The sequence below is a fragment of the Lagopus leucura genome, unplaced genomic scaffold (assembly GCF_019238085.1).
Source record: "Lagopus leucura isolate 7727_CA_CO unplaced genomic scaffold, USGS_WTPT01 Super-Scaffold_100002, whole genome shotgun sequence".
NCBI lineage: Eukaryota > Metazoa > Chordata > Aves > Galliformes > Phasianidae > Lagopus > Lagopus leucura.
The window spans coordinates 26,893,045-26,910,091 of NW_024962263.1; the positions used below are offsets into that span (position 1 = coordinate 26,893,045).

General features: G+C 36.9%; 1 protein-coding gene across 5 annotated transcripts in view; it reads left to right on the plus strand.

Moving 5' to 3' along the window:
- The window catches only part of FHOD3 (formin homology 2 domain containing 3), a 359,344-nt gene that overhangs the window by 253,041 nt on the left and 89,256 nt on the right, over positions 1-17,047 (plus strand). For 4 of the 5 annotated variants that reach the window (XM_042868620.1, XM_042868617.1, XM_042868618.1 and 1 more), the window contains exons 10-11: positions 87-325; positions 14,814-14,915. In XM_042868620.1, the coding sequence (XP_042724554.1) occupies positions 87-325; positions 14,814-14,915 (341 nt within the window). Of the gene's footprint in view, positions 1-86; positions 326-1,676; positions 1,768-14,813; positions 14,916-17,047 lie in introns of all 5 variants that reach the window. The other variant, XM_042868621.1, reaches the window with a different exon arrangement.

Below are 17,047 nucleotides of genomic sequence, written 5' to 3' on the forward strand. Positions count from 1 at the left end.
CTTCTTGAGATCAGTTAATTCTTAAAGCCTAGGTGTGAAACCCTGTAGGAAACACATCAGAAACCTTGCCTCTCTTTCCTCCTCAGATGACCCTGAGGCATGAGGATGGCGATGAGACCGCTGACCCCCCTCCCAGTGGACGCAAGGACAGAAGAAGGGCCAGTCTGGGTGGCAGTGAGCGAAGGGGCCTGGAGCGCCGGCGGAGCCGCAGGCACTCGGTACAGAACGTGAAAAGCACTTTATCAGCACCCGCAAGTCCATGCAGTCAGTCAAACCCCAGCTTCATGCTAGGTCATGGACAGCGCGTGGAAGATCTCAGTGAGAGGTAGGTGCCTGAGCTAAGGGGCAGGCCTTCCTTTATTCCTGTTACTTTTCATTATGTTTATTGCACTTTTTTAATCTGCCAGATTCCCAGTGTTTGTTTTCTTTCTGTTTTGATTAATCAAAAAAAAAAAAAAAAAAAGGAGAACATTTGAAGTTTAAAAAAAGCCACATAAATTTGTAGGTGACTTGATTTACCTCTGGTATGTAGGTAAAGATGGTTCTTTGACACCATTTGCCCTAAGTAAATGGACCCAAAGTACACGAGGTACTCTTTGATAGATTTGGTGTTCAATATATGGACATAATGGGAGATTGTACAGGTATATAGTTACATTAATGCAGTTACTTGCTCTGTTTATGTTATGTTAATTGATTTCTTCCCTTTGCAAAAGACATTCCAGCATAAATATTTTCCTTTTCTGTACTAGTGAATGTATCTGATCTTCTGTAATTAACAAAGAAGAGACAGTAATAATTACTTGAGGAGCAGTCTGCAACAGTGAACTCTGTCAGAGCTAGTATCACTGCCTATAGCACTGTTGTTTGCTTGGACTATGCATGCTTAGAAAAAATGGAAGCTGCAAATCCCCAGCACGTCTGAATACCACACGAGAGGGCTGGAATTAATTTTGTCTAAGATGTCTGATCAGCTTTCCTCCTTTTGATGTCTGTGGAGCGTAGCAAGCTCTTGTAGGCCTTCAGTTATCTAATGTATTCTTTGTGTCTAAAATTTCATCTAAGAGGAATAATGCTTTGAAGCTGGCTATTTCTCTCTTTTAATTATAAACGGAATCTAGCTGAGTAGCTCACATGAAGATACATTTGCTACAGGTAACTAAAGGTGGACACATTTGTCTTCCAATGGCTCAGGGTGCAATTTGCAAAAGAAAAGCATGCTCCATGATGAGTGTTTCCTGTGTTGATCGTAGCATTTGGGAAGTTCTTTGGGGTCCCTCTTGATTAGCACCAAGTGGAAACTTAGAGCCTTAAAAACCCACATTTCCTATAATGCTGCCCATCTTACAAAGCAAACTGAGTTTAAACTAGAATTTAATGGTTGCTGTCAATATGAAAATATGAGACTCCAAATAATTCAAATAGTAGTTGAATACTGTATACCACAAAATGGCTTTTTTTCTTTTTCTTCTTTTGTATATGTCTTGTTGTTTTCTGTTGTTGTTTTGTTTTGTTTTGTTGGTGGTTTGTTTTTGTTCTGTTGGTTTTTTTTGTTTTGTTTTTTTTTGGTTGTTTTTTTTTGTTTGTTTGTTTTTGTTTTTTGTTTTTTTGGTTTTTTTTTTTTCCATTTGGCAACATATTCATGTTTTTCCATCCCATCCTATTGGGTGGGTTAGTGAACTGGAGGCCAAAAGCCACATGGTCTTACAGACAGATGACAAGGATGACAGTGCTTCTGAGGCTGAGTTTAAAGCATCTTCAGTCTGCGTACAGCTGGGAGATTCAGCTGCTCTGCATGGAAAGCCTTGTGCATGGTCTTGGGCACCATTTTAGGACTTACTAATGTGACTGAGAATCTGCATCAATCAATATAGAGCAGATGCAGTTGATTTGCTAAACTGGTGAATTTGGATTAAAAGAGCTGCTTTAATTCTAAAAAAATTGTTGACTCTCTTGCTGTAATTAAGAAAGTCGTGCAAGACAGCAGCTTCCACTAACACATTTTTCACTGTTTGCTTACTAGTTTTATTTTGCAGTCTTCCACAATTCCTAATGAATTTATGCTTGAGCTGATGTTTAGTAGCAAGCTAGAAGATTACTTGACAGATGAGTTTTATAAGTTCTTTGAAATATTTTTTTCACCAATATAGCATAATTTCAATAACTATCTTCTTTTTCTGAAAAAATAGCCATTTCTATTCCATATCCTCCATGAAGTTGATAATAAAGTATAATTTAAGTTTAAATCCAATAAATGAATCTTCATTTAAACATTTACAGATTCATGTAAATGTTGAAGTTTAATTTCGTATTGCAGTTGTTCTACCAAATAATTTATTTTCCCTATTGGAAATTTATATTTCCCTATTGGCCCTGTGGTCTGTGAAGACCACAGAATGCGTTTTTGTGCCCAAAGATAAAAGTTCTATGCCCAGTGAAATTTTCTAAGTTGCTGGGACAGGAAGCTAGTCAGCTGTCCACGTTGACTCCTCTGTGTATCTTACTGGCTTTCTGATAAATTAACTTTTCAGGAAAACTGTTTCTGTCCTTCACATTTTTCATCTTTTTGCCTAGCCAAATCCATAACTGTGGTAGGAAAAGTAAAACCAGCCTTTGTTCTTTACCGTATGTCACTGAATCTCTCAACTTTCATTGAAATAGTGTTGGTAAATGAAGCAGTCTCTATACCTGATAGCTAATGTGGAACAAAAAAAAAAGAAACAGAAATGAAATGAAGTGACTCATTCAAATTTTTTGCACATTTCTAAAGTTTGAATTAACCCTAAGTTGAAAGACATTTTTATTTCTGTGGTGTTCCTATTAGAATTAAGTTTTCAAACTTGAGCACCTGGTCTGTGAAGCAATATTTTTATCGATTTAAAGGATTTTAATGGAACATCATATGTTTAGGCCTTACTACAACTTATAATGAAATTTTAAAATTTTATGATGCCTTATGATTCTTTCAGAAGAAATACTGTTGTGCCCCTTGTGCTTCCATCACTGGTGTTATACAGATAAATATGTAAAAATAGATAAAATTATTTATTGCCTTCAACAACTGTAAGTACAATTTGTTCATGCAGGAAAGTTCCGTCTTTTGCCATTGACTTTCTTTTGGTTCATGAGTAGAGTCTCTCTCAAGGAAGGAAAAAAGTTTGCAGTATGGTTTTGCAGCACAGTATTTATAGAAATAGTTTCTTCAAAAGGGGTTTCAGTCTCTCTACTCATTCACTACATTTTCTTTACCAGTAGGAAACTGGTAAAAAGATTATAAAATTTGTGAAAATGTTATTGTGTTGCTTCTAAACTGTCTGTGTGATTGCAGATTTCAGTGTCTGTTTTTACTGTGGATTAACACCATCAAGTTCAGTGGAATTACTTCTTTTGGTCTTAATTAGAGATTAAAGTCATACTTCTATGCTGTTTTAGACAATATACTCAGTTATTTTTGGACTTTGCTACCAAAATCAGGAGAAGGTTCAAGATCCTCCTTGGATTCTCGTTCCCACAGTGTTCATGTTTCATTTCTTTCTAGCTGTGTTGGCTGGTTTGGCAGTTACTTTGCTTTTGTTTACCACATCAAACAGGTTGTCCACAGTCATCTGCTTTGTGTCAACCGATAAGTCTTCCAAAAAAGAGAAAAACCCATGGTGCCGGTAAAACAAAAAGGACAGTACTGGCCAAATTCTGTTCTTACAATGCTCTCTATCCAGAAAAGTTGTCTGAAATGAATGGAGTTGCTCTGATTTACGCCAGAGAGCAGACTTCGGGTTTTGAGTTGGGAAAAGTTGACCGTAAATGCTAAGGGCAAGCAAGACAAAAACTTGCAGGCCTTTCTTATCCATTTGGAAAGCTTCTGCTAAAGTAAATACATTGATTTTTGGCTTGTGGTTCAAAAAATAAAATAAAATAAAAGCCCAAATCTGCTTTGTGTTAAAATCATTTTCATGGAGAGTGAAACTCAGCCTAATGTGTCTGTTACAGAGTAAATAAATAAGTCGATAACAACTACTTAAATAACAATGGCTGGAGGTTGTTTTAGTGATGTGTAGCTGCTACAACATACTTCATATGCTTCACCAGTAGGTTTGCTTTCCTCAAAACTCCTTTCTTTTACTGTGATGACATAGGGCACCAACAGGCCTGGGGGGAATATCTGAATATCTGTCCTCTTAGAACATGGCACTTTAACTGCTTTGCTGAGGGTACCTCCTAAGGTTTTCTGTCCCAGTTCAAATTCAGTTCTCTCAATCTGTGGTCTAGCATTCTGTTACTTAAGTGGTAGAGTTTTAAACAAATTTGTTTGTGTTTGTTTTGTGTGAGGGTGTTTTGTTTTTAAAGCACAGCTAGCTTTTTCCAACCACGCAATGCATGTGTTAGGAGTGCCATGGAATTTAGACTAGATTGCTGGTTTTATTATATGCAGTGACTTCTGGGTAGAAGTCTTAAAATGTGAATTTCTCTCTTTCAGTCTCACTGCGTCTGGCTTAAAGAGAGTAGAAAACAGGTAGTTTGGAACTGCTCAGTGCTGTCTTTATGGAACATGTGCTTTACTAAAGCATACATACAAACCAGAAACAATTCTTTATTCCAGTTTTTTTTTTTTAATGAGCCAGCTTCTTCTCGTTTTGCTGTGCATTTCCCTTCTAACTGCACAGAGACCATCTCTGTCTCTCTTCCTTGGTGTCCCATGTGAGCTGAGTCAGCCACCTGAGCCAGCTTCTATGAGATTTACCATGAGAGCTCTTAGAAGAATTTGAGTGAATAGCTCTCAAAGTTGTGTGGAATTTGTTATATTCAAAGACTCTGTGGTTTATGAAGTTGCAAATAGCTAGGATTAGGTATTCACCACATTCTGCCACACTTTCTGCTTCTTTTTTTTCTTTTTTTCTTTTTTTTTCCACATAGTTTTGATTCATTTTACATCATCAAAAAACTGAAAAAAAAATTACCAGAACTGCTCACTATACATATTTCTCTGAAGGTTACCAATCTTCTGGTAGGACTTTCATATTGGTATTGGTATGTTTGGAACCTAACATGCAGAATATCTGACTGCCATCTTAACTCATCAGAGTGGAGCCTGCACCCTGATAGGGCACCGGTAACTACTTTACAAGCTGCCTTTGTTTAGACCTAAAAGGCTAAAAAGGTGTAAGAAAGAGCAAATGTGTGGGTCCACCTGAGGCTTCCAGATTTTCAATTGGAAAAAATTTGGCCTTAGGAAGACCAGGTTTGCTGGTAGCAGTGTTAGGGTCTTGTCTGGAAGGCTGTAATGACTCTTCCTCTGAACATAGAGTAGTGCAAGGAACTCCAAAATTTCCAGAATATTTCTGGGACATGGCACCGTTGCACAGTGCACACTGAGCTCAAGGCTTTCACACCCTTTACATTCCCAGAGAAAATTGGGAAATTCTTGTCTGAACAAAGAAAAACTTTGCTGAGATCCGTTTGTCAGAAAGTACATGCTTCTGATGTGTTAAGATTGCTAAAATTCAGGAAAAGATCTTGACGTTATTTTGGTTTTGCCAGAAAACAATGAATATAGCTGAGCTAAAACATTTTTACTGCTCAGCTTTGGATTCCTGCAGTTTTTAACCAACTACTCAGATCTTTGTTTGACTATTATGTCCTGTTAACTGATTATTTAATTTGCTTGATATAAAGCCAGGCCTGCAGGGGTAGTTTGTCCAAAATTCAGCTGAGACTTCTTACTTGTTTTTAAGTAATTTTCTGTCTTCCAACAATGCAAACCATGGCTAATTTCTTATTTTCTGTAACATTTACCGTGGCAGAATTCTAGTTTTTGTCATGAAGTTTCAAGTTCTAGTGACTCTGCTTCACAGTGTCAAATGTTTGATCACATAAATACAGATGACTGTGAGTTAAAGTTCTGAGTATAGGGATTAGTAAGTTTTCTGTGTGTGTGTGTGTGTGTTTTAAGAATATGTAAATACTACATTTCTTACAGTCAGTCTTACAGTTGTCTATCAGAAATACAGATTTATATGATATAGCAAAGTAGGAAGACTCTGTGTTACCCTTTAATGGAGGACTTGGGTTCTGATGAAGATATTAAAGGCCCAGAAGGGAAATTAAAAGAATATTTTTATTGATTTAATTAAAGGAAGCAAATGTATGTTTTCTTAGACACTTGTCTTTAATTCCTGTTTTTTGATATTTGAGCAACTGAGGCACAAATCTAGACAAAGAAGGCATCCCCAGGATGAAAATGCAGTCATGGGAATGGATAGGCTAAGCATCTCTCTAATACATACATACATGTGTATAATCTGAGCTACCTAGCACTAGCAGTGGCTTTGAAATAGGATGACAAATCATTAGTTATGATAGATATGTTAACTTTTTCACATTTTTAATTAGTACAAGGTAAAATGGAAATGGTTTGTAAAGCAATGATTTTGGATATAGGGCTGGAGCACCTCTCCTATGAGGAAAGGCTGAGGGATCTGGGCTTGTTTAGCTTGGAGAAGTCTCTGGACAGACCTCATTGTGGCCTTCTAACACTTGATGGGTGTGCATAAACAGGAGAGGATACGACTGTTCACGAGTGAATAGTGATAGGACAAGGGGGAATGATTTAAACTAATCCAGGGGAGGTTTAGGTTATATATTAGGAAGAAGTTTTTCACTCAGAGGGTGGTGACACACTGGAACAGGTTGCCCAAGGAGGCTGTGGATGCCCCATCCCTGGAGGCATTCAAGGCCAGGCTGGATGTGGCTCTGGGCAGCCTGGTCTGCTGGTTGGCGACCCTGCACATAGCAGGGGGATTGAAACGTGATGATCGTTGTGGTACTTTTCAACCCAGGCCATTCTGTGATTCTATGATTGTATGATTTATGCATCAGATTGAAAAGACTGGTAAGATAGCATCTGCTCACAGCATCTGACAGAAAGGACGTTGAGGTGCTGGAGCAGGTCCAAAGAAGGGCAAGGCTTATGAAGGGCTTGGAGAATATGCCCTATGAGGAGAGACTGAAGGAATGGGGATGTCCACTCTGGGGAAAAGGAATCTGAGGGGAGAACTTACTGCTCTCTTCAAATATCTGAAAGGTGATTGCAGTGAGAGTGGGGTTGGTCTCTTCTCACTGGTGACAGGTGAGAAGACAAGGGGAAATGGCCTCAAGTTGTGCCAGGCTAAATTTAGGTTGATTATAGGAAAAACTTCTTTACAGAAAGGGTTGTTAAGCACTGGAATAGGCTCCCTTGGGAGGTGGTTGACTCACCATCCCTGGATGTGTTTAAAAACCATTTGGATGTGGTGCTCAGGGACATGATTTAGCAGAGGGTTGTTAGTTAGAGTAGTATGGTTAGGTTACGGTTGGACTCGATGATCTTTAAGGTCTTTTCCAACTTGAGTGATTCTATGATTCTATGATTCTGACCTTTATCAGCCTTTGACAACAACAGCATACAAAAAACTATTCTGTTAAGGCAGTGCTAGTTTTGAGTTTGAGAAAGGGAGGCCACACTTCTCTCATTCAGGTACACAATTATGTACAGAATTCAGTTTGCAGTGCTGGATTTTGTTGTAGAAGCAATGGTAGATATTTCCAGTTTGAATTTAAAGAGTAATGAAAAAACACTGAAACTTAAGTGAGATTATCTGCATGACTAGTGCAAGTGCAGCATAACTTAAGTCTTTTTTTTTCACTGCACATTTAGCTTCAAGAAACTACCTGAGAAAATGTAATGCTGAATCAAGATTTGAATCTATATTTGTGGATGTCCATAGTAATGTCTGACTGACTGGCATACGTGTTTCAGAGAGTTTACCTCCCCAGCATGTTCCTAGTTTTTGTAAACATGACTCTCTAATGCCAGGGAAGTATTTTACACATACGATGTGATGGGAAGAAAAAAAGACAACGATTTGGCTGGATTCCATTTCCAGAAATCCTCCCTTTGAAGTAAGGGGCAGTAACAGTGACCTCAAGGCGTCAACCAATATGCAGTTCCAAGCTCTGAAAACACTACTTCTTCTCCCTTCCTGTATATGTTTCAGTGTTTATTGCTTCTAAAACCTCTCTTCATCAGGATTTTGTTTCTTTACCTTTGCTACTCATACAGATATAAAAACAGCAGTGCTGTTTGGTGATCAGAGAGCTGTGAGTCTTGAAGTCTTTGCGCAGCCTTGTCAGTATCTTAAGCAAGACTTTGTTGTCCTGCTCTGCTTTGATATGTCCTATATAAACAAACTCCAGCAATGAATAAAGTGTGAAGGCATTACCTACGTTTTTAGGTGTGAAAAGTTCTTACTGAGCACATTTTGGGAATAAGAAAATAACAGGAATCTAAAGATAAAGAGCAGCATAATATGAAGGCATGGAGAACATACGTACTGTACATTACTTGTGATTTCCACAGTTCTTTATTTAGGGCAGAAATACTAAGAGAAGTTCCCTTTTAACCACTATAATTATGCATATGAGTTTTTTTTCCATGCAAATTGCCAGATTTTAGGCTTTTCTAGTAATTTGTTTTCCATACCATTTCATGTGTTTTCATCGTCATGTAGTTGCACAAATTGCAGTGATCTGTCAAGTGGAAGAGTGGAATGGGATCTGGGGGCTTAATAGGTGATTTCTTTCAGTTTTGGTGGAGGAGGAAAGTATTTGTTTCTTACAAAACAAGAAATTACAGACTTCAGTTATCATTGCTTTCAGCTTTCGTTAAAGACCACTTGTCTGTGTTCCGTCAGCTAGCATACAAGAAAGGAAGAAGCAGCAGAAGTGTACCAAAGCATTTGTTTGTTTTACGAGGACTTAAGAATTTATCTGTGAATTGTGCTGTCTAACCAGTGAAAGTAGAATTCCACTCATAAATTGAGGACAGTGGCAAGCAATTGCAAAAGAAAATAAAATGGCATCCACTGTGACTTACGAAGACTTTTCTTTGATGAAATGTTTTTTCATTTTCTGTTTGTTCACCTGTAGGGAGTTCAGAGAAGCAGTTTTCCAAGTTCTGTTCAAGAGGTAATGTGGATCAGAGGTTTGAAGTGGGAGGGACGTGAAAGAGAAACCGTACTACTGAGTTCAGCTGTACAATTTTTATCTTATAATAATATTGTAAAATGGCTAATGGTCACTTTTCCTTAGCTAAGGGTGGCCTCTATTCCTAGTTAGTAGCAGCTTCTCTAAAAGGCAGTGAAAGTTTAAATGCAAGTAATTTAAAGAAGCCAAACTGAAAAGTGTTTGACTTAATTACAAAGAGAAAGAGAGAGAGAAAATTCCTAATTAACAATTAACTGCATATTGGGCGATTTTCAGGGAGTGTGGGAATAATGGCCAGTACCTCTACAATTCCCCAGTCCTTTATTTTCTGGGTCACTTCATAACTTAAAGGCCTTTTCTTCACTGAAGTACAGTGTTCCTTTCTTGACAATTTCAATATGGGTGGTCTAAAAAGGCTCAGAAGTACACTAACATCCTTGTCTAATGACCTGAAAAATTTTGAAGGAAATATTTAATAAGACTTTAGCAAAGGTTAAATGAGCCCTACATGAACTGGAATCATATACCATAGTAAGATTTCTTTTTAATGTGCTGTTATCTCATTTTTTAAGTTATATATACGCATTGTATGTGCAGACCAAAAAGTTAGTCCTCTAAATATGGCAAGACCATCCTTTTTCGTTTTGTTCTCTATTCAAGTATTAGTGGTCAAATTCTTCCACACTGAATTAAAATGATTTAAAGCATATATTTTATTTTAAAAGTTTCCACTGATACCAAGCATAGTAGAATATGTTTTTGTGCTCATGTTTCTTTTCTGGCTTTGTTTCTTTTCCTTCAGCACAGTCTTACCCTTTCCTTTTTTTCTATTGGCTATGTCTTTGTTTTAGGAATTAAAATAAAAAGATTGAAAGACTGCAAGTTAGAACAACCAAAGTTTGAGTGTCTTCAGGCTGCATTCATCAACTATAAAGAAATGTTTTATGGGGGAGACTAGAGGGGATCTCTGGTACGGGGTAACTAGTAATTGACTAGGTGATCTTGTATACATTGCTCAAGTACATGGCAGACACATCGGTTCATAGATTTTGAAAATCATATTTCACAATGGAAGGTACTCATTTGTATTTTTGTGAAAAAGAAGTACATGTCAGGATGGTTAAGTGTCTGTGTGTTAGGTAAGATGTCGAGCATCTCGTGCACCTTGCCCCCACCTTCTGATAACTTGCAGATTGGTCCCTAGATTATCGTCTCCTTTCATCAGTCTGCGTTCATTAGCATTTATACCTGTGCATAACTTCAGGCAACTATTTAAAATCAACAGGACAAATTTGATTGGAAGAAAATACTAATTCATTAGTTTGAAAGTCTTTGCTTAGATTTCATTTTGATGTCTCAATGATTCTTCATCCATAAACTGCACTTTAATAGTCTTTTTGAACATGTATTTTGAAGGGCTATAAATGCTTTGTTCAGCCACATTCAAACTAGTAGATGTTTGTTAGTTGCCGTGGCTGATGATACAATTTATAAAGATTTGTGGGATTTGGGGTTTTTGTTTGTTTGGTGGGGCTGACAACCTGTAGCAGCAATCCATTTGAAGATGAAAATAAACATAGTAAATGACTGTTAAATCTGTTTTCACTGCTGCAAAGCTTTTGTTTAAGCATTTCTAATCTGGTACAGTTGTCACAGAACTGAAATAATCCAATAACAGCCTTAACATTAGCTGAATATATTGGGTCCTTCAGCATTAGCTGAAGCCCTTCATCGCTGTCTCAGGAAAAATATTTGCCTTGAGTTGGAACAGGATAAATTGCTCTGTGCTACTGAAAAATGTGCTCGTTACTGCAATGTAGCTCAACTGAAAACCTCCCTATGAATCATTTTTCTTCATTTAATTCTATTATTGCACTGACACAGCACTTGCATTTGTATGTGGGAGAGAAAGTGTTTTTCCATACCATCTCTTTTTCATTTCACACAAAAAAATGAACACAGAATACTTATGCGCCCAGATGAGTTCCCAAATCTGTCTGCTGTTCTGTTTGAGCATCCCTCAGTTTGACATTCTTTTCTTTACAGGAATGTCATCTGTCTTTTGGTAGTGTTTTCCTGTTCAATAAATATTCAGGTGGATTTTTTTCTTTTCTGTCTTTTGGGAATAATTTACTTAGCAAAATACTGGCAAACAACTATCATTTTTGCCTTTGTTGAATGAACTATGCTTAATTCACCAGGTCTTGTGACTGAGCTTGCACACATATTTTCATTGTGTAAATTTCCCTTGATCAAACTTCCTTCCGCTAGCGAGTATGACCATGTCTGTGCATACCACTGGCCGCCTGTACTGCAGAAACACAAAAAATCAGCTCGTTCCTCTGACTTCCCCAGCTAATTGTCATGAACAAAGAGTTAACATTAGCAGAGGAAGAAAGTTTTCTAGTCAAAAGTTCTGCTTACTAAGAAGTCAAGGAGACTTCTGGAAATCCTTGGCCTGACAGAAGAATTATCTGGCTGCAATTATGGGAATAATATGTGCAATAATCTATAATAGATAAACTTCCAATAAAATATTCAACTTTGAAACAGTACACATTAGGGGTGTGTTTAATGTCTGATTATAGTCTATAATAAAAAGCGTGCTACACAGAGCTGTGCATGTAAAGTTTATTTGAAACATGATATTTTCAAGTAATGTTCAAATGGAAAGGCTGTTACAGTTGGTTGGCTCCTTTGGAGTACAGAAAGTCGTGATGTCTGAGAAGCAGGGCTCTTGATTTTTGACTTCTTCAGATGAAACTGCAGATAAACATCACAGCAGACAGAAGTATTTCCTTCAAGTCACATTATGAACAATTGTGAAGAATCATGAAGGAGGTCAGAGCCTGCACATTTCCAACAGCTCCATGTAGCTCATATCATCCCCTAGTTGAAGTACTATTTCTTGTAGACAATTTCAGACAGACTTGAACCAAAACAGGCCCTCAGATGTTCTCTCTGAGAAGAGTTTTAAGTTCTTGTGATTGACTTAAAGGTGAAAATATTTCTTGCTAATCCCTTAGTCTTTGGCATATGGCTGCACAGCTTATCTGAGCGAAGGGCGTATGTAAAAGGCTCAAGTCCTGTAAAATGGCTTTCTTACATACATTCTGAAGAGTTAGTTATATCTTAAATATGTTTTTAAAGAAATGCTAGTGGTTATGGAAAATATGTAATTGGTAGCCTTGAGAACTGAAATACTGTAGTTCAGTTTCCAGGTTTATCTTCTGAACTGCTGACCAATTCAACTGGGTTTGACAGGAGCATTTCCATTGTGAGTCTTTAAGCAGCTTGCTTTTCAGGGCTTTTTTTTTTTCCCCTTCAGAAAACTAGCTTCTCTTCTAAGGTAAGATGCTGTGTATGTTTTCTAACAGCCTATATATCCAAATTTTATAAAGGCTATTATATATACGCTTAATTTGGAGTGTTTTTGTGTTTGCAGTTAAGAAAGTTGAACAAGGATTAGATTTTCCCATTAATGGATTAGAAAGATGCTTTGCAAAGGAATTAGAAACCCCAAGTGCTGTATTTTAATTGATTTCTGCTAACCTGCTGTGTTTACTAGATAGATCTCTAGTAAGTTGTAAACTTTTTACACAGAAGCTCAACATTCTCAAAAACAGGTTCCTAAAATGGAATTGTATGTCCTAATTGAGCTGCAGACTTCAGCAGGTTCTGGGGAAATAGACTGCGTGGTAAAAGTAGATTTGGGGCTTTAGGTACCAATTAATATCCTTATCTGATAAGTTCTGATTTAAAAAAAAAAAAAACAAAAAAAAAAAACAACTTTGAATGGTGGGGTAGGGAGCAGCTGTCACTGATGGTAAATAAAAGATGTAATATCAAGATTTAGATCATAAGTTCAAGCTTGTAAACAAGATACAGAAACAGGATGACAAAGTCTCTAGAAAAATACTAATGATCTAGTGCTCTGAAGTGGTCTTATAGTGTGCACCAGCTCTCTTTAATTCTGGGTATATTTTTCCTTTCCTGTTCTTCTTCAGTTTATTGTAAATATAACATTGATGGTCCCCAGTTCAACTTGCTCTGTACAAGATTTTAGTGTATTTATGTTCCTGTCCTTAATAGCTTTCAACTCTGAAGAAAGAATAAGGACCTTTCAAAATTAGGAGCTCCAATGTTTCTAATAAATATTTCAATTATGATTTTGGGCATTTTGAGATGAGTGAGGAGAGTGAGGAATTTTACGTCAATCTGGGAAACTTGACGGGAACTTAAAACAGAGTCGTCACAGGACAGATTTTGTTCATATTTTTAGTAGCCACATTATCAACATTGTAGGATTCATTGTGCTGTTATCAGAAAGCTGTGAACCCACTGAGCTTTGTGAGTTATTTCCCAAATATGATTGCTTGTAGGACTGGCAAATCCAGACATTTTACTCTTCACAGGAGAAAATAGCAAAGCTAGCGTTGATCTACTTGATAGTAAAGAGAACGGACAGTATGGGTCCTCTCTGGTATCTTTTTCTTCCTTTAAATATGAATACATACTGTGATCTTCTACAACGTGGTTATGATGTTGCAATACCTTAGGAACTGTTAAAAACACTTTATAGATTTTTGCCAGAGTACTGGAAGAAGTTCCAAGTACTGCCATTTTCCTGATTGTTATAAGACTAACTCTATACAAATGCAACAAAATTTGGATTCATCCTTTGCGGTGTCATGATGAGTTTGTGATCTCACATTGTAAATATTCCTTATCCTTGTAACATGTAACCATACCAATTCTAGATGGGAAAAAAAAATCACAAAGCATGCCTTTACAATTAAAGAAAACCAGCTTTCAGGAAAATGCAAGAAATGTATGAGTTTCTTACAAACTTTATTACTGTTCATATGCTTTATTCTTTGCATGGGACATAAACTAGTGGTATTCATTGTTTAAATCAAATGGAGAACTGGATCAGCTGCAAATGCAAAAGAAGTCCAAAGAGAGAATATTTTCTAAATCTTCTGTGGGTCTGTTCATCTGTGGAAGAAAACGTATAAATGGGAAGGATATGAGGCAGAAAATGCAGTCTTTTGTTTTGTTTAATATAGTTTTATTATTACTTATGTGGTTTGTAGGTTATGGAGGCTTTATGCGTGACTTAAAATTCTTCTCTGCCAGACTGAGGGCTGAACCAAAGCCTGGTTTGGCCATACTAATGATTCTTTACTGATATAATTCATTTACTGGCATTCAGTAACTTAAGTATTGCTGTGTGCAAATAGTCCTGAACTGATTTGGTCTCTCTGTTATTTCTAACTTAATGGTTCACCCTGCTCTTTTCTGTAGCTGAGCTATTGGCTGCTTAACCAAAACATTTTGTCTGTGTTAATTTTAAGGTGTAATATGCAGTTCCAGTTGTTCAATGTCAACACAGTGTATACTGTCCTTTAAGCCGGATACATCTTAGCTACTGAGTCTAACAGTGGTATTGTGCTGTTGAAAAATTTCCATTAATGCATGTGTAGATAGCAAATGGAAAGCCAGGTTAGGAAAAAAAAAAAAAAAAAAAAAGCTATTTTTCTTTTAATAAGAAAAAAAAAAAACGTAAATGGGGGAGAGGATAAAAATTACTGCGTTACTGCTGCCCTCATGGCAACATGTACTTAGCATGAAGTTTAGATGACTGTTTGACTAGTGCCACAACTACTCCTCTCAACGTTTTCTTTCCATTTCTAACCTCATTGCATTTATCTTTCTGGGGACTCATGTCATTTTGTCTTCCAACTTTTCTCTTTCCATACCACTGCATGCCTCTTTCCTTGGTGTGACCTCAGAGAGGAGGAGGAGTATGAAGAAGAGGAAGAAGAACAGCCAGTCACAGAACCCAATACTGAGGATGAGGGGGAGGAAGAGACCAGTAGGCAGGTCAAAGCCAGGTACTGGGATTCAGCATCATCCATGCACCTTTTCTCACTCTGACATTAATTCACCACCAAGTGTGCGGCAGTGTCTACCTTTTCACTCACACTCCCAGCTCTCTTTTTAAAACCACTCCTAAGGAAATCTTTTTGCATCCAAAATCTTTGTCACTGTATGCAACTAAAGGAAACTGGTTTAGTTGTATAGGCTCAGGGCACTGAGAGCTGTTTGCATTCCCTCATTTTATTAACAAATGAGTACTGGTCACAAATCATAAGATTTAACTGACAGCATAATTTCTAAGCATGGTGTAAGTTTATCTTTTAGTTAGAACAATGCTGAAACAATGCAGTGTGTTGCTGAGTTAGGATACTGCTCGACTTAGGTTTTCTTCCATATTTTCACAATATAGCCTTATTAGCAATGTCTGTAGCTAGGAAGAAGATTGACTTCTTTTAAATTCTGCTATGATTTATATCAATTTTTCACATTTTTAAATAGGAAAGAACTACTTAGAGGCAAAGCTGATAGATGTATAACATTTTATACATACATGTCCATCTGTGTATATATGGCTGTAAACAAACCACTTATCAAAACAATATTCTCATATAAAATTTTCCACTTATTTCTGAGGTATATATGGATTTGGAATCTGGCAACTTTATCCTAATAAATTGGAAGAAAGAAAATATGTTTTTTCTTCCAGACAGCCATTTGATTTAGGTTAAATTGTTTGGCTTTGCAACTCGGCAAATGAGATTGGATTTTTTTTTTAAATAAACCACATTCATGCAGACGCTATACAGCACAGAAGGAAGAAAGGAAACTGTTTAATGTGCAAATTCCAAAGAAAATACTGGACTGTTGTTATTAATATCTTCCAGTCTGCAAATGTAGCCAGTGGCTGCCTGAAATTTCAAAATTAAGTGATAATTTCCTCAAATCCTATTCTTAAAAGTCAAAGCTAAAACACAAGTTATTAGTAAATCACATGAAAATAATAAAATGCTGTGAAAAAATGTTGAACACAAGAGCCATGAAAAGAACATAACGTGTGCTTCAGACTTTGTTCTTTTAAAATAATAGTCAATTTGAGATAACTGGATGATATTCCCATGACTTTTTAAATACCACCCTTCACCATCACTAGTTTGGTGTAATAAAAATGATCTGAATCCTTGCCATTTGTTTTAAATCCTGTCAGGAAGAGTAGGAAAAACCTAGCGTTAGGGATTCGTGTCATGCAAAGCTTGTGAAATAGATGAAGGTTTCCAGATTGCCCACTGTGTTTCAGTTGTGAAAAAATTACTTGGTATATATTTGATTAACTTCATAATATTCTAACGTATGTAGCACATGTTGTTTTGTTGTTGTGTATTCTTTGCCAAGCCTCAGATAAGGTCCGTGCGTTGCAAGCATGTAGGTGGATTGCAGAGATGGTCTCAGGAAAAGTTTATCAGCCACTGGCTAAGTGATCCAGCCCAAATCCCTGCATAGTGTTTATGCTTGAGGTGCTTGTGAAAACAGATGTCCAGGAGTGCATATCCCATGGCTTTTCACCTGTCTTGCTGATTCTGTTGCTCACCGACACCTACCTTCACCAAAACAAAGCAGATGTGTTTTCTGTTCACGCAGTGCAGGTCTCTAACACAAACAGAGCAATTGATTGGGATGCTAATACTTAGATAAATGCTGATTCGGTTTTGTTTTGTTTTAATTTTCCTCTTTGATGGATAAAGTTTTTTTTTATGGGCTCTTTTGGTAAAAAATATCCGTTAACTGAGGGGAATGGTAATCAGATACCCGTCCTTCAAGAGGCAGTCATGCAGATTGTGTCTTGAAGTATCTATACTCAGTGCAACAGGTCAGCTGGCATGATGAAGCTGTTTTGTGCTGCTCTGACTACATTTACAACCTAGCTTGAATTACTTGAAAATTATTCAGAAAGTGGTTATGAAAAGGCTCATGAAAATTTGTTCTGAAGTCTCTGAACTAAATCATTTAGGCTGAGTTGCTTCCATGCCTATGTATTTCCAATCCCAAGAAGATACAAATATCTGTTTCCTTACTTCTGGGAAAAAAAAGTAAAAATTAAATTTAAACAAAACAAAACAAAACAAAACAAAAAAAAAAAAAAAAAAAAAAA